A 27,873-nucleotide genomic window follows, 5' to 3' on the forward strand; every position below is an offset into this window, starting at 1 on the left:
CTCCGGCTGCCTCCATGCTTCGGCTGTTTGGAACGGTATGCAGTGGTTGGAGCCGGAAGCACATGGCTCCGACCACTGCATAGTGGCCGTTCGGCAGAACTGCAGCTCTGCTCCTATTCACTCTGCAGCTCGGCCGCTATTCTTTGACTGGAGCCAACTGCTTCCGGCAATATCGTCCGGGTGTTGGACACGCACCGATCATATATTGATGACCTATCCGGTGGATGAAGACATAAGTTCGATGTCGTAACGCGTAGCCTATCTATTACTAAAACATATTTATTTATTTATATACTTCGATGTTTTAAACTTCATCTTAGCAGCGCCGTTATAGGTCCAATTTTGGTCTTTTTCTCACTTATCCGGTGGATAGGTCATCATTTGTCAGAATGTGGAAAACCCCTTTAAGGCCTAATTTAGACGAGCGTATTCTACCTGTGTATAACATTCCGTACTCGAGATGTAACATCTACACTTCCTGTACTAAATTTGAAGCAGCATAGGAAACTATGATGCTGTAAGTTCAATTTAGTATAACCACGAATGTCTAGATGTTACTTCTCAAATATGAACTGTTAAACACGGGTACAATATGCCTATCTGAATGAAGCCTACATCTACTCAAAACCAAACAATTCAGGCATGGCTTCAGTGTCTGTTCAAGTCATCCTTGGACGTTGCTTGGCCAGATCCTTACTGGACAGTGATAAAATTGTGGCTCTGCAGATTTAAATTGTCAGAATGGATTCTTATTTTACATTTCTGAGTTGCAATATTGATGGGGAAAGAAAATTGGTGACCACCACCTCTCCAATCTGAGCAAATAACTCCCCTGGACCTTGTGAGTGACATTGGTGGAAGAGGAGTTTACAGAGTTTACTGTGTCTTGTACCTCACAATACATCAGACACATTGATGTACCTTTTTAAAATAGAAGAACCTGCTTCTTCTCCAGATCATTGCTTCCGTATTGTAGACAATTGTTTTATGGCAGCTGGCAGTGGCGTAACTACCGCGGTAGCAGCCGTAGCGGCCGCTACGGGGCCCGGGGCTTGAGGGGGCCCGTGCCGCCAGTCAACACGCCACCCCCCCCATATGCCCGGTGGCGCCGCTAGCAGCCGTTATGGCTGCTACAGTGGTAGCGCCGCTACTATGGGGCCCGCGCCTCCGAGCCTCAAAGTATGGGCTGAGCGACACAGGCCCTCTCATGCCTGTAAGTATCACTAGCACCGGAGGGGGTCCCAGTGCTACCGGCAGCCAAATACATGCATTAGCACTGAATGCCCGACCATCCAGTGCCTTACAATGACACTGATTGGCTAGCGGCGCGATGACATTATTGCGCCGCTTCCATGCTTGGAAGGTGCTGATTGACAGGGCAAGTTATTCTGCCCCGCCAATCAGCGGCATTGGACGACGCTCGTTCAGCTCCAGCAGACATGCTCAGAAGAGAGCATGTCTGTATCGCCAGTGAACAGCGTGGGAACGGGATCCTGTGAGTATGTAAAGTTTATATATTTTTTTTCTCATAAAAATGTGAGTGGCATTATCTATAGTGGGGGGTCTATCTACAGGGGGGATCGTCTTTATGTGGGCCATTATATACAGGGGGGTCTATATGTGGGCCACTATATACAGGGGGGTCTATATGTGGGGTACTAGCTACAGGGGAGGTCTGTATGTGGGGATGTGGTGCACAATCTACATTGGGGTCTATGTGGGGATGTGGGCCACTATATACAGGGGGCTCTATATGTGGGCCATTATATACAGGGGGCTCTATATGTGGGCCATTATATACAGGGGGCTCTATATGTGGGCCATTATATACAGGGTGGTCTATATGTGGGCCACTATATACAGGGGGGTCTATATGTGGGCCACTAGATACAGGGGGGGTCTATATGTGGGGCACTACCTATAGGGGAGGTCTGTATGTGGGGATGTGGGGCACAGTCTAAAGGGGGCTCTATATGTGGGCCACTATATACAGGGGGCTTTATATGTGGGCCACTATCTACAGGGGGGGGGTCTATATGTGGGCCACTATTTACAGGGGGATCTATATGTGGGGCACTATATGTGAGACACTATACAGGGGTGGGCTATATGTAGAGCACTATCTATAGGGGAGCTATTTTTTTTAGAGTACTTTCTATAGGGTGGGCTATATGTGGGACACTATATACAGGGGTGGGTTACCTGTGGGGCACTAGAAACAGGGTGGCTATATGTAGTTCACAGTCTACAGGGGTGGGCTATATGTGAGACACTATATACATGGGGAGCTATATGTGAGACACTATATACAGAGGTGGGCTATACGTAGAGCACTATCTATAGGGGAAGCTATATGTAGGGCAGCACGGTGGCTCAGTGGTTAGCACTATTGCCTTGCAGTTCTGGAGTCCATATGGGGGCACTATCTACAGGGGCTTCTATGTAGGTCACTATCTACAGGGGCTTCTATGTAGGTCACTATCTACAGCGGCTCTATGGGGGTCACTATCTAAAGGGGGCTATGGGGGCACTATCTACAGGGGGCACGGTGTGTGTGACAGTATATGGTACTATTATAATCAGGGACACAGTGTATGGCGCTATTATAGTTAGAGGTGCAGTATATGGTGCTTTATTATATTTAGAGCTGTTGAGAATTTTAACTTTGTTTATAGGTGCAGAAATGTTTTAAAAGTGAGAAGCTGAAGACATCTGAGCGGAAAACTGCAGGAATGGGTCATGGCCGGTAGAAATCCATCATAGAGGTCTGGACCGGAGGGAGAAGAAAAGAACTAGAATTTGAGACGTCACCGGTGAGTCACTTAATGTAAATGTTTATTCTGCCTCTAATCAGTATTGTAGTCACTGTGTGATCTGCAGCAAGATGATTATGATATATTTTTTTGTGAAACAGCATCTCCCAGCATATTCTCACCATTGTTCGGGCCATGCTGGGAGCTGTAGTTTTATGCTATACAAACCTTTACGGCAGGGGTTGCACTAAATTGAGCTGTATTTGTTCTAGTGTTGTATATATGTACTGATCTTGGTTCTGATGCTGTATGTAAGTACTGAGCTTGGTTCTGGTGCTGTATATACGTATGAGATTGGTTTTGGTGCTGTGTATATATGTAATGAGTTTGGTTCTGGTGCTGTATATATGTACTGAGCTTGGTTGTAGTGCTGTATTTATGTACTGAGGTTTGTTCTGGTGCTGTATATATGTATGGGCTTGGTTCTGGTGCTGTATATATGTACTAAGCTTTGTTCTTGTACTGTATATATGTCAGAGCTTTGTTCTGGTGCCGTATATATGTACTGATCTTGGATGTGGTACTGTATATATGTCAGCTTGGTTCTGGATCTGTATATATGTACTGAGCTTTGTTCTGGTGCTGTAAATATGTAGTTAGCTTTGTTCTAGTGCTGTATTTATGTACTGAGCTTGGTTGTGGTACTGTATATATGTCAGAGCTTGGTTCTGGATCTGTAGTTATATAGGATATATTTATAATAACAAAATTGCAGGGCAGATGGAATTGTTCTCAATTCATTGTAAATTTAATAGGAATCTGTCAGGTAGTTTTAACCCCTTGAACCGCCACTGTGCGGTAATACATGACCTGACAATGTTTCCAAACATTCCCTTGTATGTTTTTTTCAGATGCAGCAAAATCCTTAAAATCCACTTTTAAAACGACACACACTATATGCTAATTACTCATTAGAGGGTCATGGGGCGGTTCTTGCTATCCTGAAGAGTCACATAGTCCTGCCTCCAAACCCACCTTTCTATGTTTGAGTGACATCTCCCTGGCTGATACAACTTTCTCGGATGCGCCATTGCCTTGTGCCACTATACACAAGGGGGGGGGCTGTGTGGCACTAAACACAAGGGGGAGCTGCGTGGCACTATACACAAGGGGGAGCTGTGTGGCACTATACACATGGGGGAACTGTATGGCACTATTTGCACTGGGGAGGGCTGTGGCTCTATCTACAGGGGGCTGAGTGTGGCGCAATCTACAGAGGTCTGTGTGCTGCACTTTCTATTAAGGGGGGGCTGTGAGCACTGTATACAAGGGAGTGGGGCTGTGTGGCACTATATAGTGGGGACTTTATGGCGATATCTACAGGGGGCTGTATGGCACTATCTACAAGGGGGAGGTGGGGGCGATATCTACAAATGGGTTGTTCACGGTCTATAGGCGGGGCTATATAGCACTGTCTACAGGGGGGCTGTATGGCACATTCTACTGGGGGCACTATTTATGAGGGGGGCTGCTTGTGGCACCCGGGGGGGGGGGGCCCCGATCAAGAGTTTGCTATGGGGCCCAGTCTTTCCAATTACACCCCTGGCAGCTGGCATACTTATAGTAGCATGTATATATGGGCTGCTAAACTTTTCTCCTCAAGACACCCGCTCTGCGTGTTGTAGGGTGAGTTGTCAATAAATTGGCCATGTAAGGGTGCATTCAATACCGCCTTCAAAAACTGAATATATTTCCATGTGGTTTTTTTTGTCATGGTTTTGCTAAATTTGTGGACACGGTTGGGGAATATAAACTGTTCTAGGAACTGTGAATGGGAACTTTTTCTATTTAAAAATGAACCATAATTACAACAAAAATTGCATGTAATTACATGCAATATTTATGTTGGTGTTAATACGCTTTACCGCCATTACTATCACGTGTGAATGCATCCTTAGAGTTAAGCTAAACGGTATGGGGGTTTGTTGTGGTGGTAATTGATGTCCAAGAAACTTTTTTAGCTAGTTATTGAAAGTCACTCTTATGTGTAAAGGTCCTTTTACACCGGCCAATTATCGGGCAAACGAGCGTTCACGGAATTGCATTGTTTTAAATGCGGAAACTCTTATCGTTGTCGGCAGCACATCTCATTATAAAAATGTATGGGGACGAGCGATCGGAGTAACGAGCACTTGTCACCATGCTAGCTCTTTCTGAAAGGAGCAAATGAGCGCCGATCAACGACCTGTCTCGTTCTTGTAAAATCGGCTGTGTAATATCACCTTCAGTCAGCACAATATTTCCTGCTTAAATGGTTTTGCTTTATCTTTCTGATTTTTTTTAATTTTATTTTTACCCCTTTTATCTTCATGAGTTTCACAAAAAGATAACTCAAGAACTATGAGTAGTCTGCAAAGAATTTGCTATTAAATGCAGTACATCAACAAGATTATAGTCTGTATCTTAGCAATTACACCAAGATCCATGTTTCTTCTCATGTGAGGCAATTATCGCAGTATTACTGATGCTATTAGAGTACCAGACTCCAAGAACTGGATGTCTCTTTCAGCCCACGTGCAAAAGCTAATTTTCTGCCATTAAAGCCAAGCTAGACATGATTTAACAAGAAGGTGCCATCAGTTTGGGTCAGCGCTTAAGCTCAAGCAGTCTCCAGTTTTTCATTTTAACGAGACTGCCTTCTTAATGTCGTATATTTATTACAGTGCGTCTTCTGCCGCAACTTGCCCCTAAAGGAATCATTTTTGTAATGGGCCTACAAAGCATGTTGCCAATGCAGGCTGGTAATGGTGTGTCGTTATGAAAAATACAGCCCACTAACAAACCCATAAAAAAGTCCATAAAACAGACATTAGCACATTCACTGAAGTCCTCCTGGTCAGTTACATTGAAATACAAGCGGAGCTTACAGACTGCCACATTCAAGCTGTTATAGGGGCCTGTCATCGGAAAATCAAGGATTTACAACGCCATTTAAAAGTCAATGATCTATTCCCTGTGCAGAACTTTGCCTGAATCTTGGAAGATGTCCAATAAAAGAATACATCTAAATGGCTCTTGTCTGAATTGACTTGATTTTGATAGAAATTCATTGTTTTTTTGTTTCAAAATGCTGCGGACACCCAACAGCGGAATCATTTCTCTTCTCTTATTACTCCTAATGCAACTCACCTCTCGTGGCCTTTCCTGTGTGACTCGATCTCCTTCCCCTGGCCACATTCTCTATTTCTCTGTCACCTCTTTAAAGTGTCCGTCTCCTTCCACAAGGATTAGAAGCGGTTTCCACTGTCATGTTTGCCCCCTTATCACCATGAAATATTTTAATGAGGTATCGGGAGTAAATGCTTAGATTTGGACTTGTTTATGAGCCATGCTTTAACATCCTCCTGCATATGACTAACATAGTTACTAAAAGAAAGAGCTTAAAGTATCTCATACCAGGGGGGTTGTTGCTATTGCTGTTTACGTTGGGGGTCCTTTTTACATGAGTAGATAAACCGATCCGCAATACAGCAAGTTGTTAACATTTATAAAGCGCACAATGTAATCACCTTTAAATAGATGGCCTTGCGTTGTCTTGTTTGTAAGGCCCTGTTAACATCATGTTTTTGCTCTGTTTAGTGTATACGCCAGTAAAGCTCCCGACGTACACGCCAGGGGTTTATTAGCCAAACAAATGCCAAAAGAGCGTCCTTTTTGGCTTCTGTTGGGCTGGCATACGTCAGTATACTTTTTTTTTTTTTGAGGTATTAAATAGTGGTGGGATCTGTCCCACATAGGCTTTTATGGCATCCGTTTACAGATACGTCATAATAAACGTCATGACATGTACGTGAAATGAATGCCGTAATAGTCTCTGGGTGACGAATGCCACTCTTAGGGCGGATTTACACGAGCGTGTGTGCACGTGCGCAAAAGGCACTTAACAGCTCCGTGTGTCAGCAGCGTATGATTCGTGGCTGCGTGATTTTGGCGCAGCTGCCATCATTATGACACTCTATGTTTGTAAACAGAAAAGCACGTGGTGCTGTTCTGTTTTCATTCATACTTTTTACTGCTGTTGCGCGAATTACGCGCGTCCCGTGGAAGTGCTTCCGTGTGGTGCGCGTGATTTTCACACACCCATTGACTTCAATGGGTGTGTGATTACCGAACAGCCAGAAATATAGGACATGGCGTGCGTATCACGCAGCGGAGACGCTGCGTGAAAATCACGGACTGTCTGCACGACCCCATAAACTAACATAGGTCCGCGCGACGCGCGTGAAAATCAGGCGCGTTGCGCGGACGTATTACACGTTCTTGTAAATTCGCCCTTAGGCATTTATCTCAGTCTATGTTTAATGTATACATCAGGAGCGATTCCCGGCGTATTCGCTAAATGTAGTCTAAAAATTGTGACGTAAACAGGACCTACAGTTGTTAATAACTCTGCTCAGTTATTTCTTTGTCATGTTTCTGTGAATGCTGAGTGACAACCAATACAGGTGTCACATGGTTTGTAACTTTTATAAGACTTTCAAATCTGCTTTGCTGCACACTGGTGCAACATGATGGTGTTTCTCACTGCATAACAAGGCCTTGAACAGTATGGCCCTGTTCACATGGAGTTTTTTTGCAGGCAGAAACAATCTGCCTCAGAATTCCTTCAGGAATTTTGAGTCAGATTTTGAAATGCCTGCACGTATTTTTCTGCCTGTTTTGCGCTGCGTTTTTCCCCTGTAGTCATTGAGTCATTGAAGCTAATGCAGGGATTGCCGGCACAAACACACTGCGAAAAATTGCTCAGAAATTAGCACCACAGGATTTTTCTGCCTCCAATGGATTCATGGATGGTCAGAGGCGGTAGCCGCAAAAAAAGTTGCCCAGGAAAAAAAAAAAGCCTCTGACACCCATTGAAAACCAGACCCAAGAAGGAGCGCAGGTGGTCCAGTTGCCTAGGGCTGTCCTGCTATGTGACTCCATAGTGCTACAGTGGTGATCCACTCCAGCCAGACATTGTTTTACAGGCCTTCAAATTCAAGCCAGTCGGCTATGCAAGAAGGGTGTGGGGGATGTTTTCCAAGAAAGCAAACAGGTGGTATAATTGGCTTCCTAGGAAATTTTCCTTTCTGCCAAGGCACGAAGAATTAGGGTATGTTCACACGCTAGACCAAAAACGTCTGAAAATACAGAGTTGTTTTCAAGGGAAAATAGCCCCTGATTTTCAGACATTTTTTAAGCCACTCGCGATTTTCGCAGCGTTTTTTATGGCCGTTTTTGGAGCTGTTTTCAATAGTCAATGAAAAACTGCTCCAAAAACGTCCCAAGAAATGACCCGCACTTCTTTTTCACGGCCGTTTTTCAAAACGGCCGCGCGAAAAAGCGGCCAGTCGGAACAGAACGCCGTTTTTCCTGTTGCAATCAATGGGCAGATGTTTGGAGGCGTTCTGCTTCAGATTTTTCAGCCGTTTACGGGCCGAAAATGCCAAAAATAGCCCGTTTTACGCCTCGAATTACGGCCGAAAAACCGGCTCCAAACCGTCTGTAAACATCTGCCCATTGAATTCAATGGGTCTTACGGTGTTCTGTACAGACAGGCTTTTTTTTTACGCGCCGCTGTCAAAAGCCGGAGCGTAAAAAGACGCCCGCCTCAAAGAAGTGCATGTCACTTCTTGGGACGTAATTGGAGCCGTTTTTCATTGACTCCAATGAAAACCGGCTCCAATTACGTCCGTAAAAGACGCCGCAAAAAACGCGAGCACTTGTCAAGATGTCTGAAATTCAGGAGCTGTTTTCAGCTGAAAACATCCATAATTTCAGACGTAATTGGCGTTGCCGTATGAACATACCCTTAGGGTATGTTCACACGCTTTACAAAAAACTTCTGAAAATACGGAGCTGATTTCAGAGAAAACAGCCTCTGATTTTCAGGCGTTTTTGAAGCTGAAAATGAAATTTTGAGCTTTTTTTGAGGCTTCTTTTCAGGCGATTTTAGAGGCCTTTTTCATAGTGTTCAATGGAAAATCAGCTCCAAAAAACGCCTCAAGAAGTGACCTGCTACTACTTTTTACGGAGCGTCTTTCTACGCTCCGTTTTTTTAAACAGAAGCGTAAAAAGACGCCCCGTATGAACTAAATGCTGTTTTTCCCATTGATTTCAATGGGCAGATGTTTGTAGGCGTTCAGCTTCCATTTTTTCAGGCATTTTTCGAGGCGTAAACGCCCAGAAATACGCCTGAAAACACTGCGTGTGAACATACCCTTATACTCGGAAGTGTCAACAGGACAGGAATAATGGTTTTCTGACCGTAAAATTCCTCCTACATGTAATAGTATAAACATATGTCTCAACAGGGAAAATTATTATACGGGCTAGGTCACCAGCGAGTGCGGATTTAGACCTCCCCAATGTCAGAATAGAAACTCCAAAATACATTAGGAAAACACAGAGAATAAGGAGTCATGCACTATTAGAATATAGTTTGCCAACGGCATAGAAAAATAATTTGACAATACAGGTTACATATAGATTACAAAGTAGACTACAAATCAGACAACTGTATACCTCCAGATAACGTAGGAGAACAAAGAGGAACCACTCCTATATAGCACAAAAAAAGGAAGAAAAAACTTCCAACAGAAGATATAGTGTGAACTGTTGCTGAGACAGAGGTTAGATAGCAATGAATGAAACGAAGCAAGAGGCCAAAATACGGTATCTAAGTAGATCGTATCACAAGTACAGCCAAGCTCATAGTAGTGTTAATATAAGGCAGAGTACGAGGTAGGCATTATCAGTAACACAAGCCAAGCTTGCATGTATACAAAGCGTCAAACAGTAAGTTCAAAATCGCTAAGCCTAAATAAGGCACACAGATCTTCCCAGAGTATAGATATAAGTATAGGAAATGAGTGAATCAATATAGGGCACAGCAAGTAACATTACTAACCCATGTGGTTCCTGATATCCAGTAACTTTCCAAGTGTGGAGGGTTCCTCTTTGTTCTCCTACGTTATCTGGAGGTATACAGTTGTCTGATTTGTAGTCTACTTTTTAATCTATATGTAAGCTGTATTGTCAAATAAAATGTATTTTTCTATGCCTTTGGCAAACTATATTCTAATAGTGCATGACTCCTTATTCTCTGTGTTTTCCTCCTACATGTAATGCAGCAGTTGACAATGTACTGGATGATACTAGGAGATATGTGTAACAATTCTGCAAAGTCAAACAATCATGTAGTCCATAGCACGGAGAGTATGAGATTGAAATCCAGCATGTAGATGGGGGCTGTTGTCTATTCAAATCTCTGTCACTGGAACAGCTGCATTTACTAATGATTTCTCTCATGGCTGTTATCTCAGTCCACCTGCATACGGGTGCAAAAGCTTCACCACTTTCATAAACAGCCGTAAATAGTTAGTCATTTACATAGCTTACGAAAAAAGTACCCAATGTTACATTTTTTACACCGGGGCGGCAGGCGTGGCAAGAGCAGTAGACCAAAAGTCAAGTATTCTACTGAGTTGTAGCGCTAAATGGGCCATTGACTTGAACGACATCTTCGCAATTTTGTGTTAAAGATTTCCAGTTCCACAAATCAGTGGAGGTTCGAGCACACAATCTAAACTAACTATATTCAGATGAGCATGTCCGATTTGCGCGGGTAGAAAACGCAGCGTTTTTCCTATATTTCATGTTCATGTGCGTTGTGTATTGGCATCAGTGCGCTTTGCGTGTGGCATGTGTTTTTCACGTCCGTGCAAGCACTTTTTTTTTTCTTTTTAATTTATTTCTCTGCTTTTCTATGTAACTGCTGCGTGAAACACGGACAGCACACAGATGACGTCCATGTGCTGTCCGTGGTTTTCACGCACCCATAGACTTCAATGGGCAACTAGGTGCGCAAAAACGCACCAATATAGGACATGCAGTGAGTTTTACGCAACAGACACACACATGTCTGAATAGCCCCATTGAAATGAATAGGTCCGTGTGCTGAGAGTTATTTCAACGCACAGCACACGGACGAGTATTCCGCTGGTCTGAATGAGCCCTAACATTTCCTCTTTTTTAAAGTCTACTGTTGGAAAACTGCTTTAGCTATAAATATGTATAGTGTTGCACCTCTTCTAGCTGCATCCACTGTGTTAGTCTCCATATATCTAATTACATTAACGTTTTACTATAGGCCTCACCGGAATATGGCCAGGGAATGAATCCAATCAGTCGCTTGGCTCAAATCCAGCAGGCTAAGAAGGAGAAGGAACCTGAGTATGTATTGCTGTCAGAAAGAGGAATTCAACGCAGAAGAGAATTCATTATGCAGGTAATGTATCAAATTTACCTTTCTTTCTGCCTTTTCAATCGTGAACATTATTGCTGCAATATAGAATTAAGAATCTGATATTACATGGTCTCCTGGTTCTGTTCTCTAGTCTTCAGTAAAATAAATGACTGGTGTATGGTACATAGCAAGAGCGTTTAATGTCAAATTAGCCACATATAAATGCTGCTTGTAAAGATATGTCCATGTTTTACTACATGTCCTAACCATAAATTCCCATTCTTTGGAGAAATAACTTCATTGTCCTAATCCTATCTTAAAGAATCTCTAAACCTAGAAATTAATAATAAAGTAAACAGAAGAAGAAGTTCCCCATAGTGTTTGTCAATTAGTAGGATATTCTGTATGTTCTTGAAACAAATAGTGTAGAAATCTTGTAGAGAACACAGGTGGTAATTTTCTTATGATCACGAACATTTTCAGCTGGCAGATGGCTGAGGGGTGGGACTTAGTCAAGAAGGTGTGGTTTAATATTCTTAGTCTCCTACTGCAGACAAATGAGTTTGGGTAGGCTCCTACTGCAGCTAGTTGTCTTATCGCCAGATACAGGATTGTGAGAAGGTAGTAGCGGGGGGGGGGGTGGTTATGGCTGATCTCCTGGGACACATGTAGAAGTATTCATTCAAAATGTGAAATGCAGGATCAAATAAGAGGAGGAAATTAAAGCGGAGCTGCCGACTCTTCGGATCATCATAAATGACACTATAAGTTTGTTGTGCAGGTTTTTACGGTCGTGTCGATACTAAATATGTATGTATTATTTTATGTTTTGGGACTTGTATTTAATAAAGTTTATGGAATTTAAAAAAAAATCTTTTGTGTGTATTTTATTTACTGATTTTTTCATTTAAACCATCAAGGATGTGGACTAGGCATGTTCAGGATGCAGCCCCATTTTTCAAATCGGATGTGTCACTTTATGTGGTAATAACTTTGGAATGTTTTTACCTATTTAAACGATTCTGAGATTGTTTTCTCGTGAGACATTGTACTTTAAGTTAGTGGTAAAATTTGGTCGATACATTCAGTGTTTATTTGTGAAAAACACTAAAATGTAGAGAAAATTTGCAAAATTTAAATGTATCTAAGGCTCATGGGCCCTGGTGCAAGAATTCAGCTTGGGCCCCCCTACCCCTCCCCAACAAGACCAGAAGACCCCTGCGCGCGCCTATGCCCATCCGCCTTGCCCAACAACCCCCATGGATGCCCCCACAGTATAATGACCCCCATAGCTGACCACCACAGTATAATGCCCCCACAGAGTATAATGCTCCCCATAGCTGCCCCCATGCAGTATAATGCTCCCCATAGCTGCCCTCACACAGTATAATGCCCTCCATAGCTGCCCCCACAGAGTATATGGCCCCCAAAGCTGCCCCCATACAGTATAATGCCCCCATAGCTGCCCTCATACTGTATAATGCCCCCCATATGAGCTCCCCATAAAGTATAATGCCCCCATATCAGCTCCCCATACAGTATAATGTCCCCGCCATATCAGCTCGCCATACAGTATAATGCCCCCCATATCCGCTCCCTATACAGTATAATGCCCCAACCCAGTAATATCGGCCCCCCATATAGTATAATGCCCCCTTATGTGGATAATAGAAAAATTTTTTAATTACTTACTTATCCCCGTTCCCACGCCGGGTGGAGGAGATCCTTCTCCTCCTTTGGTCTGTGCTATGTGTGACTCTGCGCAGACTGGCGTGATGAAGTCACTACATTGCGCCTGTCTGCGTCGGGCCGCTCAGGGCACAGTGATTGCTGGAGCAAGGAGCCGTCCGCTCCTTGCTCCAGCATTGAATGGAACTGGGACCTCGGTGAGTGACTCGCGATCTCTGAGGGAGAGCTGTAATTTAACCACCCCCCCCTCCTCTCTCAACCGCAAACACAGACAGCACAATACAATACATTACAGCCCCCACTGCAGCTCACCTGGAGTCTTCCAGGATCTTCTGCATCGGTTCTTCTACGCTGGCTGGAACGCCCCTAACGTGACGTCACGGTCACATGGTACACGGAGTGTACCATGTGTCCGTGACGTCTAAGGAGCCCGTCCCGTAACAAGAAAGTGCCGGAGCCACGGCACAGAAAATGGATTAAATCATTAGCTCGCTGTGTGGCAATGGGGGACCTGTGGGCCCCCCAGGCTCAGGGACCCGGTCGCAGCTGCAAACCCTATAGCTACGCCACTTTTTTTAGGATCCAGTTGTGAATGGTTTTTAAGGGCCTTATATATTAGAAACCCCCTATATCTCACCCCATTCTAAAAACTGCACCCCACAAAGTAATCAAAACATCATGTAGAAAGTTTCCTAACCTTTTAGGCGTTTCACAGGAATTAAAGCAAAGTGGAGGTGAAATTTTAAAAATTCAATTATTTTTTTTTGCAGAAAATCTGTATTAATCCATTTTTTTTGTGTTACACAGAACATTTTACCAGAGAAGCGCAACTTAATATTTATTGCCCAGATTATGCAGTTTTTAGAAATATACCACATGTGGCCCTAGTGTGCTACTGGTTTGAAACACAGGCCTCAATGGCACCTAGTGGATTTTGGAGCCTCCTTTTTATTAGAATATATTTTAGGTATCATGTCAAGTTTCAAGAGGTCTTGTGGAGCCAAAACAGTGGAAACACGCCCTAAAAGACATTTGGCAAACTACACCCCTCAAGGAATTTATCAGTGGGTATAGTGGGCATTTTGACCCCACAGGTTTTTTTTGCTGAATTTAGAGGAATGAGGCCGTAAAAATGAAAATCTAAATCTTTTCCTATAAAACATAGACATTTTTAATTTTTACAAGGCATAAAGGTGAAAAACACCCCCCAAAATTTGAAAATCAAGTTCTCCTGATTACGGTAATACCCCACATGTGGAAATAAACTGCTGTTTCGACACACAGCAGATCTCAGAAGGGAAGGAGCACCATTTGAATTTTGGAGCTCAAATTTTGCTGCAATGGTTTTCAAGTGCAATGTTGCATTTGCAAAGCCCCTGAGGGACCAAAACAGTGGAAAACCCCCAAAAGTGACCCCATTTGTGAAATTACACCCCTCAAGGAATTTATCGAGGGATATAGTGAGCATTTTGACACCACAGTTTTTTTTGCTGAATTTAGTGGAATTAGGCCATGAAATTGAAAAGCTACTTTTTTTCCGATTAAAACGTGGACATTTTCAATTTTTACGAGAAATATTTGATAAGCAATTTCTCTTGATTACGGCAATACCCAATATGTGGTCATAAACAGCTGTTTGGACCCACGGCAGGGATCAAAAGGGAAGGAGCACCATTTGGAGCTCAAATTTAGCTGAAATGGTTTTCGGGTGCCATGTCACATTTGCAAAGCCCCTGCGGAGCCAAAACAAAAGGGACCCCCATAAGTGACCTTATTTTGGAAACTACACCCCTTAACCCCTTCGCGTCCAAGCCATTTAATTTTTTTCATTTTTGTTTTACCCTCCCCGCCTTCTATGAGCCATAACTTTTTTATTTTTCCGTCAATGTAGTAGTGTAAGGGCTTGTTTTTTGCGGGAGGAGATTTAATTTCTATTGGCACCATTTAAAGTACCATATGATGAACTGGGAAACTGAAAAAAGTGTTGTGAAATTGGAAAAAACTGTGATTCCTCCATTTTCTTTTGGGTTTCGTCTTTACGTCTTTCACCCTGCGGTAAAAACGACAAGATCCCGCTCGTTTAACCCATTAAATGGCGTGGTAAATAGCAACCGCAGCATTTAAATCATTAGAAAGAGGGGATGACCCCCTCTGGCAGCTCATCGCGCCCCCCTAAATGCAATCGCGGTGTGACGATGGTTGCTATGGCAGCCCGGGGGCCTAATGAAGGCCCCTAGGTCTGCCATCCTTGTGCTCCTATTGAAAAATGTTTAATATGATATAAGCAATATATAATTCTCCTACAGCTCATATATCTATTCCAGGGCTTACCACACCTAGTTTTAAACTATCAAGAGGGACTAGACATGGATGTCCGTTATCTCCCCTGCTGTTTAATTTGTGTATAGAACCCATAGCCAGATCTATCATACAACAGGATAATATAGAGGGCATTAAAATTAATAACTACGACATTAAAGTGGCAATGTTTGCTGATGACCTTTTGGTCTACTTACACAATGTAGATAAAGATCTTCGTAAGGTAATGAATATTCTTAACAAATATAGCCTCTTATCAGGCTTTAAAATGAACTATGAAAAAACGGAGGTACTGTTTCTCGATGAAACATAAAATATTAGGGAATATCCAGAAGTTCAGAAACAGGGATTAATAATTGCTAAACAAGAAATAAAATATTTAGGAGTTAGGATGGGACGAACCAAAGAATTTATCTACAAGAACAATATACAGACACTATTACCCAATGTTGAAAATTCTTTGCGAATATGGAAGGACTTGTCTCTCTCTCTCTCTCTCTCTCTCTCTCTCTCTCTCTCTCTCTCTCTCTCTCTCTCTCTCTCTCTCTCTCTAGTGAAAATGGTTCTACTTCCGAAAATCCTATATATATTCCAAATTGTACCTTTTATAATAAAAAACAAAGAAATAAAATAATTAGAAGTGGCTTTTCTTCGATTTATCTGGAGAGGGAAAAGACCTAAAATGTCTCAGAGTTTCCAAGCAGGGAGGGGGGCATATCCTTCCCAAACCTGAATAAATACCATTGGGCATGTATCATGAGATATCCTATTCAGTGGATTAGAAAGAGCTCAAATTCGGTTGATAGGGAGCTTGAGGAGGCTTTTTTCTCACCGTTTCCTCTGAGCTCAATTGTTCTGGCACGTAATGCTGACATACCAGTAGCCCAGAGGAATACGATGCTATTTAGTGATACATGGAAGGTTTGGGGCAAGTGTACCTCTATATTTGGAATTTCACCCCACATTACTAGGTTTTCTATAATAGAACACCCTGCTTGAGTGACTATTATACCCAAAAGAGTTATTTTAAAATGGCAACAATGTGGGTTGAAATCTATAATTCAATTGATCCATCGAGAAAATGGAATGATTTACACATTTCGTGAAATGTTAGATGAATTTTCAATCTCAAATAAAGATTATTTATACTTTTACCAGTGGAGACACTTAATGTGTCCGTTTTGCAGAGACCATCACAATCTCTGGAATCCATCAGATTTCTATAAAATAATACCAAATGCAGGAGGTAAAACCTCAATATCTCGCATCTATCATATATTACATACTACTAGGATAAATTATAAGGAGCTAAATTCCAACTGTTTGGAAAAATGGGTAAAAGAAATTCTCCCAGATATTAAAACATCATCAGTAGAAATTCAGGGAAAAATATATAAGGGTTGGAAGAATACCAATATAGCGGTAAAATCTGAGACATTAACCCCTTCCCGTCGTTTTCATTATCATTTTTTCCTCCCCGCCTTCCAAAAGTCATAACGTTTTCATTTTTCCATCTATATAGTCCTATAAGGGCTTGATTTTTGCGGGACGAGATGTCGTTTTTTGTAGCGCCATTTATTTTGCCATATAATGTACTAGGAAACAGGAAAAAAATAATTTGTAGGGTAGAAAATGAAAAAAATAGTGATTCCTCCATTGTTTTTTGCGATTCGTATTGCGGAATTCACTGTGCAATTAAAACAACATTAACTTTATTCTGTGGGTCAATATGATTACGGCGATACCAAATGTATATAGTTTTTTCAATGTTTTACTACTTTTACAAGGAAAAAACGAAGTGTAATTTATGTATTTTATGTCTCCAAATTCTGAGAGCTATAACTTTTTTATTTTTCCGTCGATTAAGTGGTATGAGGGCTTATTTTTTTCGTTTGTAATGCTACCATTTTGGGGTACATGCGAGGTTTTGATCACTTTTTGTTCCATTTTTCTGTGGGAGATGAGGTGCGGGTTAAATAATGATATATTGTAATAGTTCAGACTTTTACGGATGCGGCAATACCAATTATGTTTTTTGGTTTTTTTTACAGTGCTTTAGGGGGAAAGTGGGGAAAGTTTTCTTTTTAACTTAATGTTAAAAAAAATGTACATAAAAAAAGCGTTATTTTACAAATTTTTACTTTTTCTTTTTATTAGTCCCCCTAGGGGACTTCAACCAGCGATCGTTGGATTGCTTGCACTATATACTGCAATACTAATGTATTGCAGTATATAGTCTTTCTGACAGGCTTATAGGAGCACAAGGATGGCAGACCTAGGGGTCTTCATTAGGCCCCCAGGCTGCCATAGCAACCATCGTCACACCGCGATTGCATTGAGGGGGGCGCGATGAGCTGCTAGAGGGGGTCATCCCCTCTTTCTAATGATTTAAATGCTGCGGTCACTATTTACCACGCCATTTAATGGGTTAAACGAGCGGGATCTCGCTCAAGCGTGATCCTGCTCGTTACTGTGAAGTGTTGACTGTAACATACAGCCGACACCCGCATTGTATGGAGCGGGTTCGCTCTGTGAGCCCGCTCCATACTTCCCCCTACCCGGCTATGACATAGCCATACTTCAAATGTCAGGAAGGGGTTAAGAGAACTTCAATGGAAGATAAGTTTTAGTTTATAGTGCTTGTAATGTGGGGTTCGAACCGAAGAAAACGGAGTTGTCAAAAATGGACACAGAAGAAGATTATCTTGAATGCTTAGTTAAAACCCCACAAACCAGCCTATAACGAGTTCTTAAATCTGTTAAAGTTCTTTGCTACATTAGAATGGCTACATATTTATCAGAGGGAAGGAGTCCAGAGTTAAGCCTGGGAAAAACTCATGAAGTGTTTATTCGATAAGCGAGACACATATAATTTCTTCGATTGAAACTACAATAGGGGTTTGTTTGTTTTTTGTGGGGGTTTTTTCCGATCCTGTGCACTCATAAAAGGGAGGGGAGGGTGGGTTGAATGTATACTAAGGTCAGGGATTGGAGAATATGTATCCTTGTGGCCTTTGTATTGATACCATTGTTTTTCTTGTCTTCTATCTTATTGGAAAAAAAAAACTTTTTTTTTAAATTTAACTTCTTTATTTTAATCACATAGGGGGATTTAATTTTTTAACTTTACTGTACTCGCATAGATCTATAATGCAGTACATTAGCCTGTGTACTGATAGTACAAAGGCAGTTGTTAGGACATACCGAAGTATGCCCTAACAGGAAATATGGTCAGACTGTCCAGGGGTCCATTAATAGACCCTGAGCTGCCTCTCCATATAAGGTATGTCCCTCGATCTGTCACAGGGATTCCCTGTGACATGATTTAAAAGGGGGAACCCCCTTCTCATTTTCCCTTTGAATGCCGCGATCAGCTTTGATTGCGGCATTCAAGGGGTTAGGGCAGAGATCACAGCTGTGTCCGTGTGATCAGCATGACGTGTATGCTCGGCAATAAACTCATGATGAGCATAAGCGTTGTGCGTCATACGTTTGGAACATGGAAACTGCAAGACCTAATTTTCCAATTTCTTAACCCCTTAGTGACCAGCCTATTTTAAACCTTAACGACCAAGCTATTTTTTGAGTTTTTCCATCGTCTGATTCCAAGAGCTATAACTTTTTTATTTTTGCGTCGACATAGCTGTATAAGGTCTTGTTTTTTGCGGGACAAGTTGTATTTTTAACAGCATATACTTTATTGATACATATTGGTACATGTAATTTATTGATTAACTTTTATTAACTTTTTTGGAGGGTAATGGAAAAAACCCTATAAATTTCGCCACTCTTATTTGCTTCTTAGATTTATGCCGTTTAATGTGTGGTATAAATAACATAATAACTTTATTCAGTGGGTTATTACGATTGTGGCGATACCAAATTGATATAGTTTTACTAAAAACACCTTTTTTCAAAATTATTTGTTTTTGTGTCACCATGTTTTAAGAGCCATAATTGTTTTAATTTTACGCTGATGCAGCTGTATGAGGGCTTGTTTTTTGCGGGACGACTTCTAGATTTTATTGGTATATTGGACTTTTTGATCACTTTTTATCACATTTTATTGATGGCAGGATGAACAGAAAACAGCAATTCTGGAATTGTTTTTAATTTTATTTTTTACGGCGTTCAAGGGAAAAAGTGTTTTGTTTTTTTTATTTGGGATTTTCATTCATTTATTTATTATTAACTTTATTAAACTTTCTGATAACTTTATTTTTAGTCCCACTAGGGGACTTCACTTTTCGATCTTCTGATCGCTTTTATAATACACTCAATACTTCTGTATTGCAGCGTATTATTGCCTGTCAGTGTTAGGCTGGATTCACACGAGCATGTTCGGTCCGTAAAGGACGGAACGTATTTTGGCCGCAAGTCCAGGACCGAACACACTGCAGGGAGCCGGGCTCCTAGCATCATAGTTATGTACGACGCTAGGTGTCACTGCCACTCCGTGGAACTACTGTCCCGTACTGAAAACATGATTACAGTACGGGACAGTTGTCCCGCAGCGGGGCAGGGGTTCCTAGCGTCGTACATAACTATGATTCTAGGAGCCCGGCTCCCTGCACTGTGTTCGGTCCGGGACTTGCGGCCGAAATACGTTCCGTCCTTTACGGACCGAACATGCTCGTGTGAATCCAGCTTTAAACTGACAGGCACCTGCTAGGTCATGCCTCAGGCATCGTGGAGCCTCAATATTTTGAAGACATCGCATATTGATGGGCTTTTGGTTTGCAAGCGCAGTAGGCAAAAGAAAGTAATTGCATGCTAAATTTGTAGACTTGTGAGTTTGTCACAGGGTGTTGACTTTGATTTAGCTCTGCACTACTGAGACATAATGGTTGATTCAGCTGTCTGATGAGTATTCCTGGATCTTACCCAGAACCGAGTTAAAGCTGTGGTTGCATCAGGCCACATGTACTGTCCATGTTGGAGCAGCCTGCTGTCATGTGGTGGACTCACACCCACAACTTGATGAATGTGTTGGGCCTTTTTTTTTTTAAACTCTGAATTGTGCACTCTTATAAGAACAAAATGTAACTTGCTTTCATTTGAAATACTATTGCTATTGCTTTTTAGAACTGTGGATTCTGTACATGGTTAGGAACCTGCTTGAAAAGGACCCAGCAAGCGGGCTGAAGCGCGGCATTGTTACATGTGTGGGTGGATAAAATATATTGACATTATCTGGGCTAACTGAGACTTCTTGGAGTACATAGTTAGGAGCCTAAATTGGCGATACATATTCTTTAACTGTTGAATCAAAGTTCTTTCAACTGACAGGTAAATGGCATTTTTTGTCAAGCAGAAAAATTTTGTCTCGAAATTCCTTCTGGATTTTTGAGGCAGATTTTGAAATGCAAGCGGATTTTGACGCGCTTTTATTTTTTTTCATTTAGCAAATGGATAAACCACGGTCACTTTTTTCCCAGTATTCTATTGATTTCAATGGAGGTTCATAGACTGGAACCGCTCCAAGATAGGGAATGACACCTTTTTCCAGCGAGCAGACAAAATCCGCCTGGGGAAAAGAAACGCCGTTATGTCCCATTGAAATCAATGGAGGGGGATTTGGGCATTTTTTTGGCACTGATTCCAACGCAGTTTTGAGTCAAAATCAGTGTCAAATGTCACTGTGGGAACAGAACAGGGCCTTATTCTACAGATTTGTCTTGGCAGATTGACCATATAAATACTAGGAAGATGAACGACAACTATAGAACTTTGGTGCCACTTTTCTTGGAGGCCTCAAGACCTAGTACTAAACAAACCTCGGTTTCCACCTTATTGTCGGTGGAGAACAATAGGATGTTTATTGGGATAGAGAAAATGTATACGTGGATGCCCTCATGAAAATGTGCTCTGTCATCGGGGAGCCTTAATATTTTGCCGCGGTGCCAGAGTTGATCAGTTGCACTTTAGATGGATTGTATCGGCATTCTAACCGATCTTGATCGATTCCATTACCTTAAACTGTAATAGGTCTGTCAAGATTTTATGTTTTGTTTCTTTACATGTCAGAGGAGAATAGCAGAACACCCTTTGCTGCCTGTCACAAGCAATAGAATCCTGATAGCAGGGAACCGAACACCCATGTAAACAGAGCCTAATTGAAAATGTAGAAAATACTTCATTTTAAAATTTCGATTGAATCACTTCTAAATAAAATTACTTTTTAGACTAAAGAGAATGGACAACTCGATGAGATATCTCTCCACTACAATGTCATGGTTCCTAGCCATAGAATAATGAATATGTTCTGTATAAGGGGACGTTCAGACGACATGGAATTTTTCTGCTGTGGATTTCACCGTGAATCTGTGGAAAAATCTGCATGTGTCATATTTGGATTTCGCTGTATATGTGCTATGGATTTCACGGTTTGCATCTTAAAAAAATAAATTTTAAAAAAAGTGTGGGCATATTTTTTTTCCGCTTTACGTAAATGGGGTTTTGAAAACCTTATTCACATGTATTGTGTTCTTTGTTGTGGATTTTTGGCGCAAAATCCACGCTAAAAATATGCAATAAATTTTCCACATCTGAACGTGGCATTAGGGAGAGAATTTTCTTTTCTTTTAGAATCTTCCTTAAATAACACCAACTTTTGGTAGAAAATATTATTTTATTCTCTTTCAATAGACCTTGGCTGTCTGACAGTCTCTTTTTAAAGTCTCCTATATTGCTCATCTTAGTTTAAAAAATTTAGAAAAAATGCAAATTTAAATCTCTGAAAAATCTTGTCCTGCTGCATCAATGAAATTTGTCATTGCTGGATGTAAATGACACTTAACTTAATGTGTACCGATGGACTGCTGCTGTCACACAATGGCTGCTGTGACTTTGTGGGTGAAAGGGTTAATATTATTATGGGACAGCGATCGCATGAATGTGCTAAAGTCATTTGATAACAATTGTAATTTTAATAGGTAAAAGTTGGGGAAGAAACAGCCACCGGAACAGGACCCAACAAGAAGACCGCAAAGAGAAATGCTGCCGAAGCCATGTTGCTGCAACTCGGCTATAAAGCTTCCACTCCTGTTGCAGAGAGCACTGCAAAGGTAGAAGTGCATATTTATAATAATTTATATGTGTATTATCAGATGAGCGCAGAATGTTTTGGTTAAAGGGAAACTAGAGTTGTTTTTTTTTAGCTATAGGTACTACAGCCATTGGTTGACACGATGGATCTTTATGTCTTGAATGGGAAATCTAATTAGATCTGCAGATACATCCCTGTTCCTGTATTTCACACTCAGGAATATGGAAAATTAAACTGCTCCCAGTAAAAGCTATAATAACGTTGATTATTTTTATAAAACAGAAGAGAAGACACTTCTACATTGCCTGTACAAAGTGTCGGACGGCAGCAATCTCCTCCCGACTTGCCATAACAATGCGCATTGTCCATATGCATGTTTATTTCAATAGAGAGAGGGGAGATAATCCACGTCCAGAGACCCCTGGCAGCGATTATGTCTTTGGTAAACAAAGGATCGGGCTTGTTGATATCCAGTATGCCCGTTTCTTTCTTCCCCAGATATCAGGGGACAGTTGGGCTCTTCTATACACCGCAAAAGCCCTTAACATTTATCTAAGGTGTATGGTCAGATTTTATTATTGGACAATATTGAATCATAGTGGATAAAATTATGCATTTTTTACTATGGTGAACAGGAAAAAAAATGTTAGGTCTCCTATGCGCTGGAAGGCTTGTCATGGTAAAGGGCTATACAATATAAATGTGGCAAAATAAGGTAAAATCCTACAGTAAAAGAAACTTTTGTATGTTGCAAGAGAACTAAAAATTACAGTTATTTTCCAGAAACCCCAAAAACGACACAGAATGATTTACAATGGCATGTAAGGGTACGGGTGCCTTCGCTATCCATTGATCTTTCGCTGAGACATGTGTAAAGATGGCATTGGGTACCTTGAGCAAGACCGTAACTTGGAGAAAAATAAATCTGAGTTAAATCATATCTCAAAAATAGTATGCATTTTGTATAACCAGATTTTTATATTCTTGCAGCAAGGTGAAGTTCAGGCCTGGGGAGACCAAAGTCCTGCGGCTTCCGATCAATCAAGCAGTAAGTGTTTTTTTTTTTGTTAAATTAGCTGTAAACCGCAAAGTAACCAAAACTATGATACAAAGTTTTACCTTCCAATTTCACATTTAACACTTTTTTAAAGAGTTTGTTCAATAAGGTTAACCTAGTAGGGCAGATGGCTGTCACGGCCATAGTCTTGCTCGGGACGCCTCTATGCGAGACAGACCGAAGAGCAGCTTCTGCTCGGGTGAACCTGGCTGTCTATGCATTCAATTGTTTGCCGCTACAGGGGAAATGAAGGACCAAACCTGGTTCCCCAGTGACTGATCGCTGGCAGTTAGGGAAGCCGAATATGCAGTGATCATCTGACTGCTGTGCCGAATTTCTATTTAAAAAAGGTTTGACACAACTGGATCTTCTATTGAGAAGGTCTGGTGGTCTGTAATGATACGTATCACTTGCACTTTGGCTCTGTATGTTTAATCGTTAAAGATAAATCCTTATTGATGGAGAATATATAGATCGTTTCTTAAAGACTAGGTTTAAGGTGAACCAAATTTGTTTGAATGCTTGTATACGTGAGAATTGCCAAAGTAGCAATTCCTAATCCTTTCAGTGTGGAATCTGGTGCAATAGAAAATATATGCTGCAGCTTCTAAAATGTGCAGTACATTTGTTATTCTGCGCAGATAGTTTCATAAGCGCGTAAATCCGGTATAAAATATCCTATTCACATGCATCGCCGGAAGAATGTAAGCAGATTCTGATCATGACAGAATCCTGAACGTGTGAACATTGCCTAATTATCTCATAATAAAGCAGAGCTGTGGTGAGTCTAAAAATAAATGATATGCCTTTGTGTAGACTAGCCTTTAATATACCTTTGGCGTAGCAGATGCCAGCTGTTGTAACATGTGGAATTGGATTTCTACGTGATCACTACTGCTTATATTGGTTGTAATTCCAAAAAAAGTATCTTATCTATTGCCGGCTTACAGGCACAGTGCCGTACACTTTCAAAGCGGCTGTGCCTGTGATTGCAGTTCCGGTCCCATTCAAGTAAATGGGACTGAGCCGCAATCCGAGGCACTACTTAAGTGTACGGTGCTGTGCCTGGTAAACACTGAATAAAAATGCGTCTACGAATTCCACGGCCCCTTTAGTCAGCCGATCGGTGTGGGTGCCTATAGTCAGTCCCCCACTGATCTGATATTGATGACCTATCCTAAGAATAGGCCGTCAATATAAAATGCCTGGACAACCCCTCCATTCAGATTGTTTGGTTCAATGAAATGATGTAAAGGTGGCCCGTGGATTGGGTTATGTAGGAATAAGTGAATGGAAGCTTATGTTGCTTGGAAGTTAGCTTTTTGTTAAGGTTAGAAAAGTCCCAGGAAAAAGGTGACCAATGTAACTTAAAAAATGATTATTGGTGCCCTAGATTTTTACTGTTCATTTTCTAAATTCGGGTTTTCCGAATTAATGAAAAAAGTGACCATGGGGGGGAATGCAATGAAACAAAAAAAAAAAGGAAGCATTACTTATCAGAAAGATTCCCCAGCATTCCAGCGTAACTGCTCAGTGGGTATACGGGAAAGGACCGCTTCGGCCAGTGATTGGCTGCAGCAAACACGTGGGTAAACAGGCACGTCATAGCTATAGCCATGTCAACAAACAGGGGAGTACCGGAGCAGCTACGCTGGAAGGCCGGGACATCTGTCCATTACATAATGAATATTTTTTGGTTTTATTGCATTCCCCCTTTGGCCACTTTTTTTTATTTATTTTTTTGGAAAACCCCTTGAACTATGAAAATGTTGGGAAAAAAGTCCGTTCTAGTTCTGAAGTTGTCTAGCTGACTTCCATCAATATTTTACTTCTTAGGGTATATGCACACGTAGTGTTTTCAGCTGAAAAATCGGAAGCAATGGGAAATACGGCGTCCTGTTTTGACTGGGCATGTTTTACGCAGCCTTTTTTCAAAACGGGCGCTTAAAAAAATGCACGCGAAAAGAAAGTGCATGTCACTTCTTGAGCTGTCTTTGGAGCAGTTTTTCATTGACTCTATAGAAAAAGAGCTCGAAAAACGGCCGTAAAAAATGCAGCGAAAACTGAGAGTATGATTAAAAAACGTCTGAAAATCAGGAGCGGTTTTCCCTTGAAAATAGCTCCGTATTTTCAGACTCTTTGATTTTGTGTGTGCACATACCCTAATAGTGAACTACTCTTGATGTCTTCCAATATGTATGTTTATTTTCCGTTATTAAATTATCACTGGATGGTTTTTATTCACTGGAGTCGTCTGGCCCTCTTTACCGAAGTTGAATTTGGCCCCTGTTTAATCCAGATGGCCTTAATGTTCCTATTATGCCTCATTATGTTGGAATGTAAGAAAGTGTTACATAATGCAGAAACCTATTGTGTCTGCTTAAAGTACATCAGTTGCTAATCTTTTGTAAATCATTAAGAAAGCCAAACATTCTTTTTATTGATATGTATTCCTTGCTCATGTCACTTAGGGATACAGAGCCATAAATATAAAAAAAATGATGGCCTTGTATTGGCCATTATAGTAAACCCATCACAAAACATTGTTGGTTTAAAGAGACTCTGTCACCACATTATAAGTGCCCTATCTCCTATATAAGGAGATGGGCGCTGTAATGTAGGTGACAGTAATGCTTTTTATTTAGAAAAACGATCTATTTTAAACCACTTTATTAGCGATTTTTAGCTTTATGCTAATGAGTTTCTTAATGCCCAAGTGGGCGTGTTTTTACTTTCGACCAAGTGGGGCGTTGTACAGAGTATATGTCGCTGACCAATCAGTGACCAGTCAGAGTCATGCATTCCTCTCCATTCATTTACACAGCAGCATCGCGTTCTTACTAGAACGCGATGTGCAGCCACATACACACACATTAACGTTAATCAAGTGTCCTGATAATGAGTATACATTACCTCCAGCCTGGACGTCATGTGTATTCAGAATCCTGACACTTCTGAATATTTTCTGTGAGATTCCAACAAGCCACGCGTGGAAAATCTCAGAGAAAAGATTCAGAAGTGTCAGGATTCTGAATACACATGACATCCAGGCTGGAGGTCATGTATATACATTATCAGGACACTTGATTAACGTTAATGTCTGTGTATGTGGCTGCACATCGTGTTCTAGTAAGAACGCGATGCTGCTGTGTAAATGAATGGAGAGGAGTGCATGAGGCTGATTGGTCAGCGTCATACACTCCTCTGTACAACGCCCACTTGGTCGAAAGTAAAAATACGCCCACATGGGCATTAAGAAACTCATTAGCATAAACCAAAATCGCTAATAAAGTGGTAAAAATAGATCGTTTTTTTAAATAAAAAGCATTACTGTCACCTACATTATAGCGCCCATCTCCTTATATAGGAGACAGGGCACTTATAATGTGGTGACAGAGCCTCTTTAACATTTAAGACGATTCTCTAGGCCAGTGCTTCTGAAACTGTGAGGCGGGCCTCACTGGGAGGTTACATAGTTATTATGGTTGAAAAAAGACATCGGTCCATCAAGTCCAACCTTTAGTCCTACCGTGTTGATCCAGAGGAAGGCAAAAACCCCCACGAGGCGGATGCCAATCATCTCATTAGGTGAAAAATCCCTCCCTGATTCCAAACATGGCAATCAGAATAAATCCTTGGATCAACGTGCCCCCTAGTTTTTGGTGAGGCGCAGCTGGGTAGTCTGTTTTGACAAGTAAATGTATGCTGCAAAGGCCTTGCATTGGATGCACCAATCCCTAGTTTAACAACATAACCGACTCCTTTTGTGCTTATATTAATGTTGTTCTAGGTTTAGGATATATATGGACAGCGATGTCAGGGAATTCCACAGAGTCCCGGAGCAGAGCCGATACTAGCGCTCCGCACGGGACTCCGGCTCTGGGGAAGCCCCAGACATTGTTGTCCATATTTGGACAGCGATGTCATGGGATTCCAGAGTCCCGGAGCAGAGTCTGTACTAGCAGCTGCGGGCCGCGTGCTTGAGACCCCTGCTCTAGGCTATGTACCAAATTTGCTTTATATCGCCCTAGCTGGGCGCTGCTAAAAGATGTGAGAAATAGATAAGACAAGAGAAATCCATAATGGGAGTTGTGTGTTCCAGAATGTTTACTTTGATTTCACATTTGATTATGGTTGATCAAAGTTCTCTTTGCAATATAATATAACTGTCATGATGAATTATCAAATCCTCTTTTGGATAGATCTTGGAGAGAGGCCCGGTAAACTTTTTTTCTCTTTCATTCAAGAAGAGTAATTATTTAGTAGAGGTTTCTTGTCTTATGGCTTGTCCACACGTAACGGAATTGCTGCAGAAAATTTCTGCAGCATTTTCGCTAATACTAGCAGACATTTGGCTGCGGAGAAATCGCAGCATTTCCTGCGTTTTTTAAAGCAGAAAATAGTACGCATTCTCCTGCGTTTTTTTAAAGTCTGTGAAATTGTGATATCTCCTCTAAAAAAACGCAGGAGTTCAGTCCACTTTCCGCAGCAGGAATTGACATGCAGAACGAAAAATACACACCGCGGGTGAATTTAGGGACTGACATTTTACGCAGCGTGTGGATGACATTTGCTCATTCACACCTCATTTTCTGCTACTGTATTCTGCGTGTTTTCCAGGCGCAATTCTAGACGGAAAATACGCAGCAATTCCGTTACATGTGGACAAGCCCTTAAAGTCTATCAGCCACTAAATAGAATGCTTTTCAAAATCTCATGT

The 27,873-nt window shown here is 41.4% G+C and overlaps 1 protein-coding gene across 4 annotated transcripts in view; it reads left to right on the forward strand.

Moving 5' to 3' along the window:
* Window positions 1–27,873, forward strand: part of STAU2 (staufen double-stranded RNA binding protein 2) — a 310,889-nt gene that overhangs the window by 162,919 nt on the left and 120,097 nt on the right. For all 4 annotated transcript variants that reach the window (XM_075826116.1, XM_075826119.1, XM_075826117.1 and 1 more), the window contains 3 exons: window positions 10,945–11,082; window positions 21,984–22,115; window positions 23,087–23,144. In XM_075826116.1, the coding sequence (XP_075682231.1) occupies window positions 10,945–11,082; window positions 21,984–22,115; window positions 23,087–23,144 (328 nt within the window). The remainder of the gene's footprint in view (window positions 1–10,944; window positions 11,083–21,983; window positions 22,116–23,086; window positions 23,145–27,873) is intronic.

The sequence above is a fragment of the Rhinoderma darwinii genome, chromosome 5, assembly GCF_050947455.1.
Source record: "Rhinoderma darwinii isolate aRhiDar2 chromosome 5, aRhiDar2.hap1, whole genome shotgun sequence".
Classification (NCBI taxonomy): domain Eukaryota; kingdom Metazoa; phylum Chordata; class Amphibia; order Anura; family Rhinodermatidae; genus Rhinoderma; species Rhinoderma darwinii.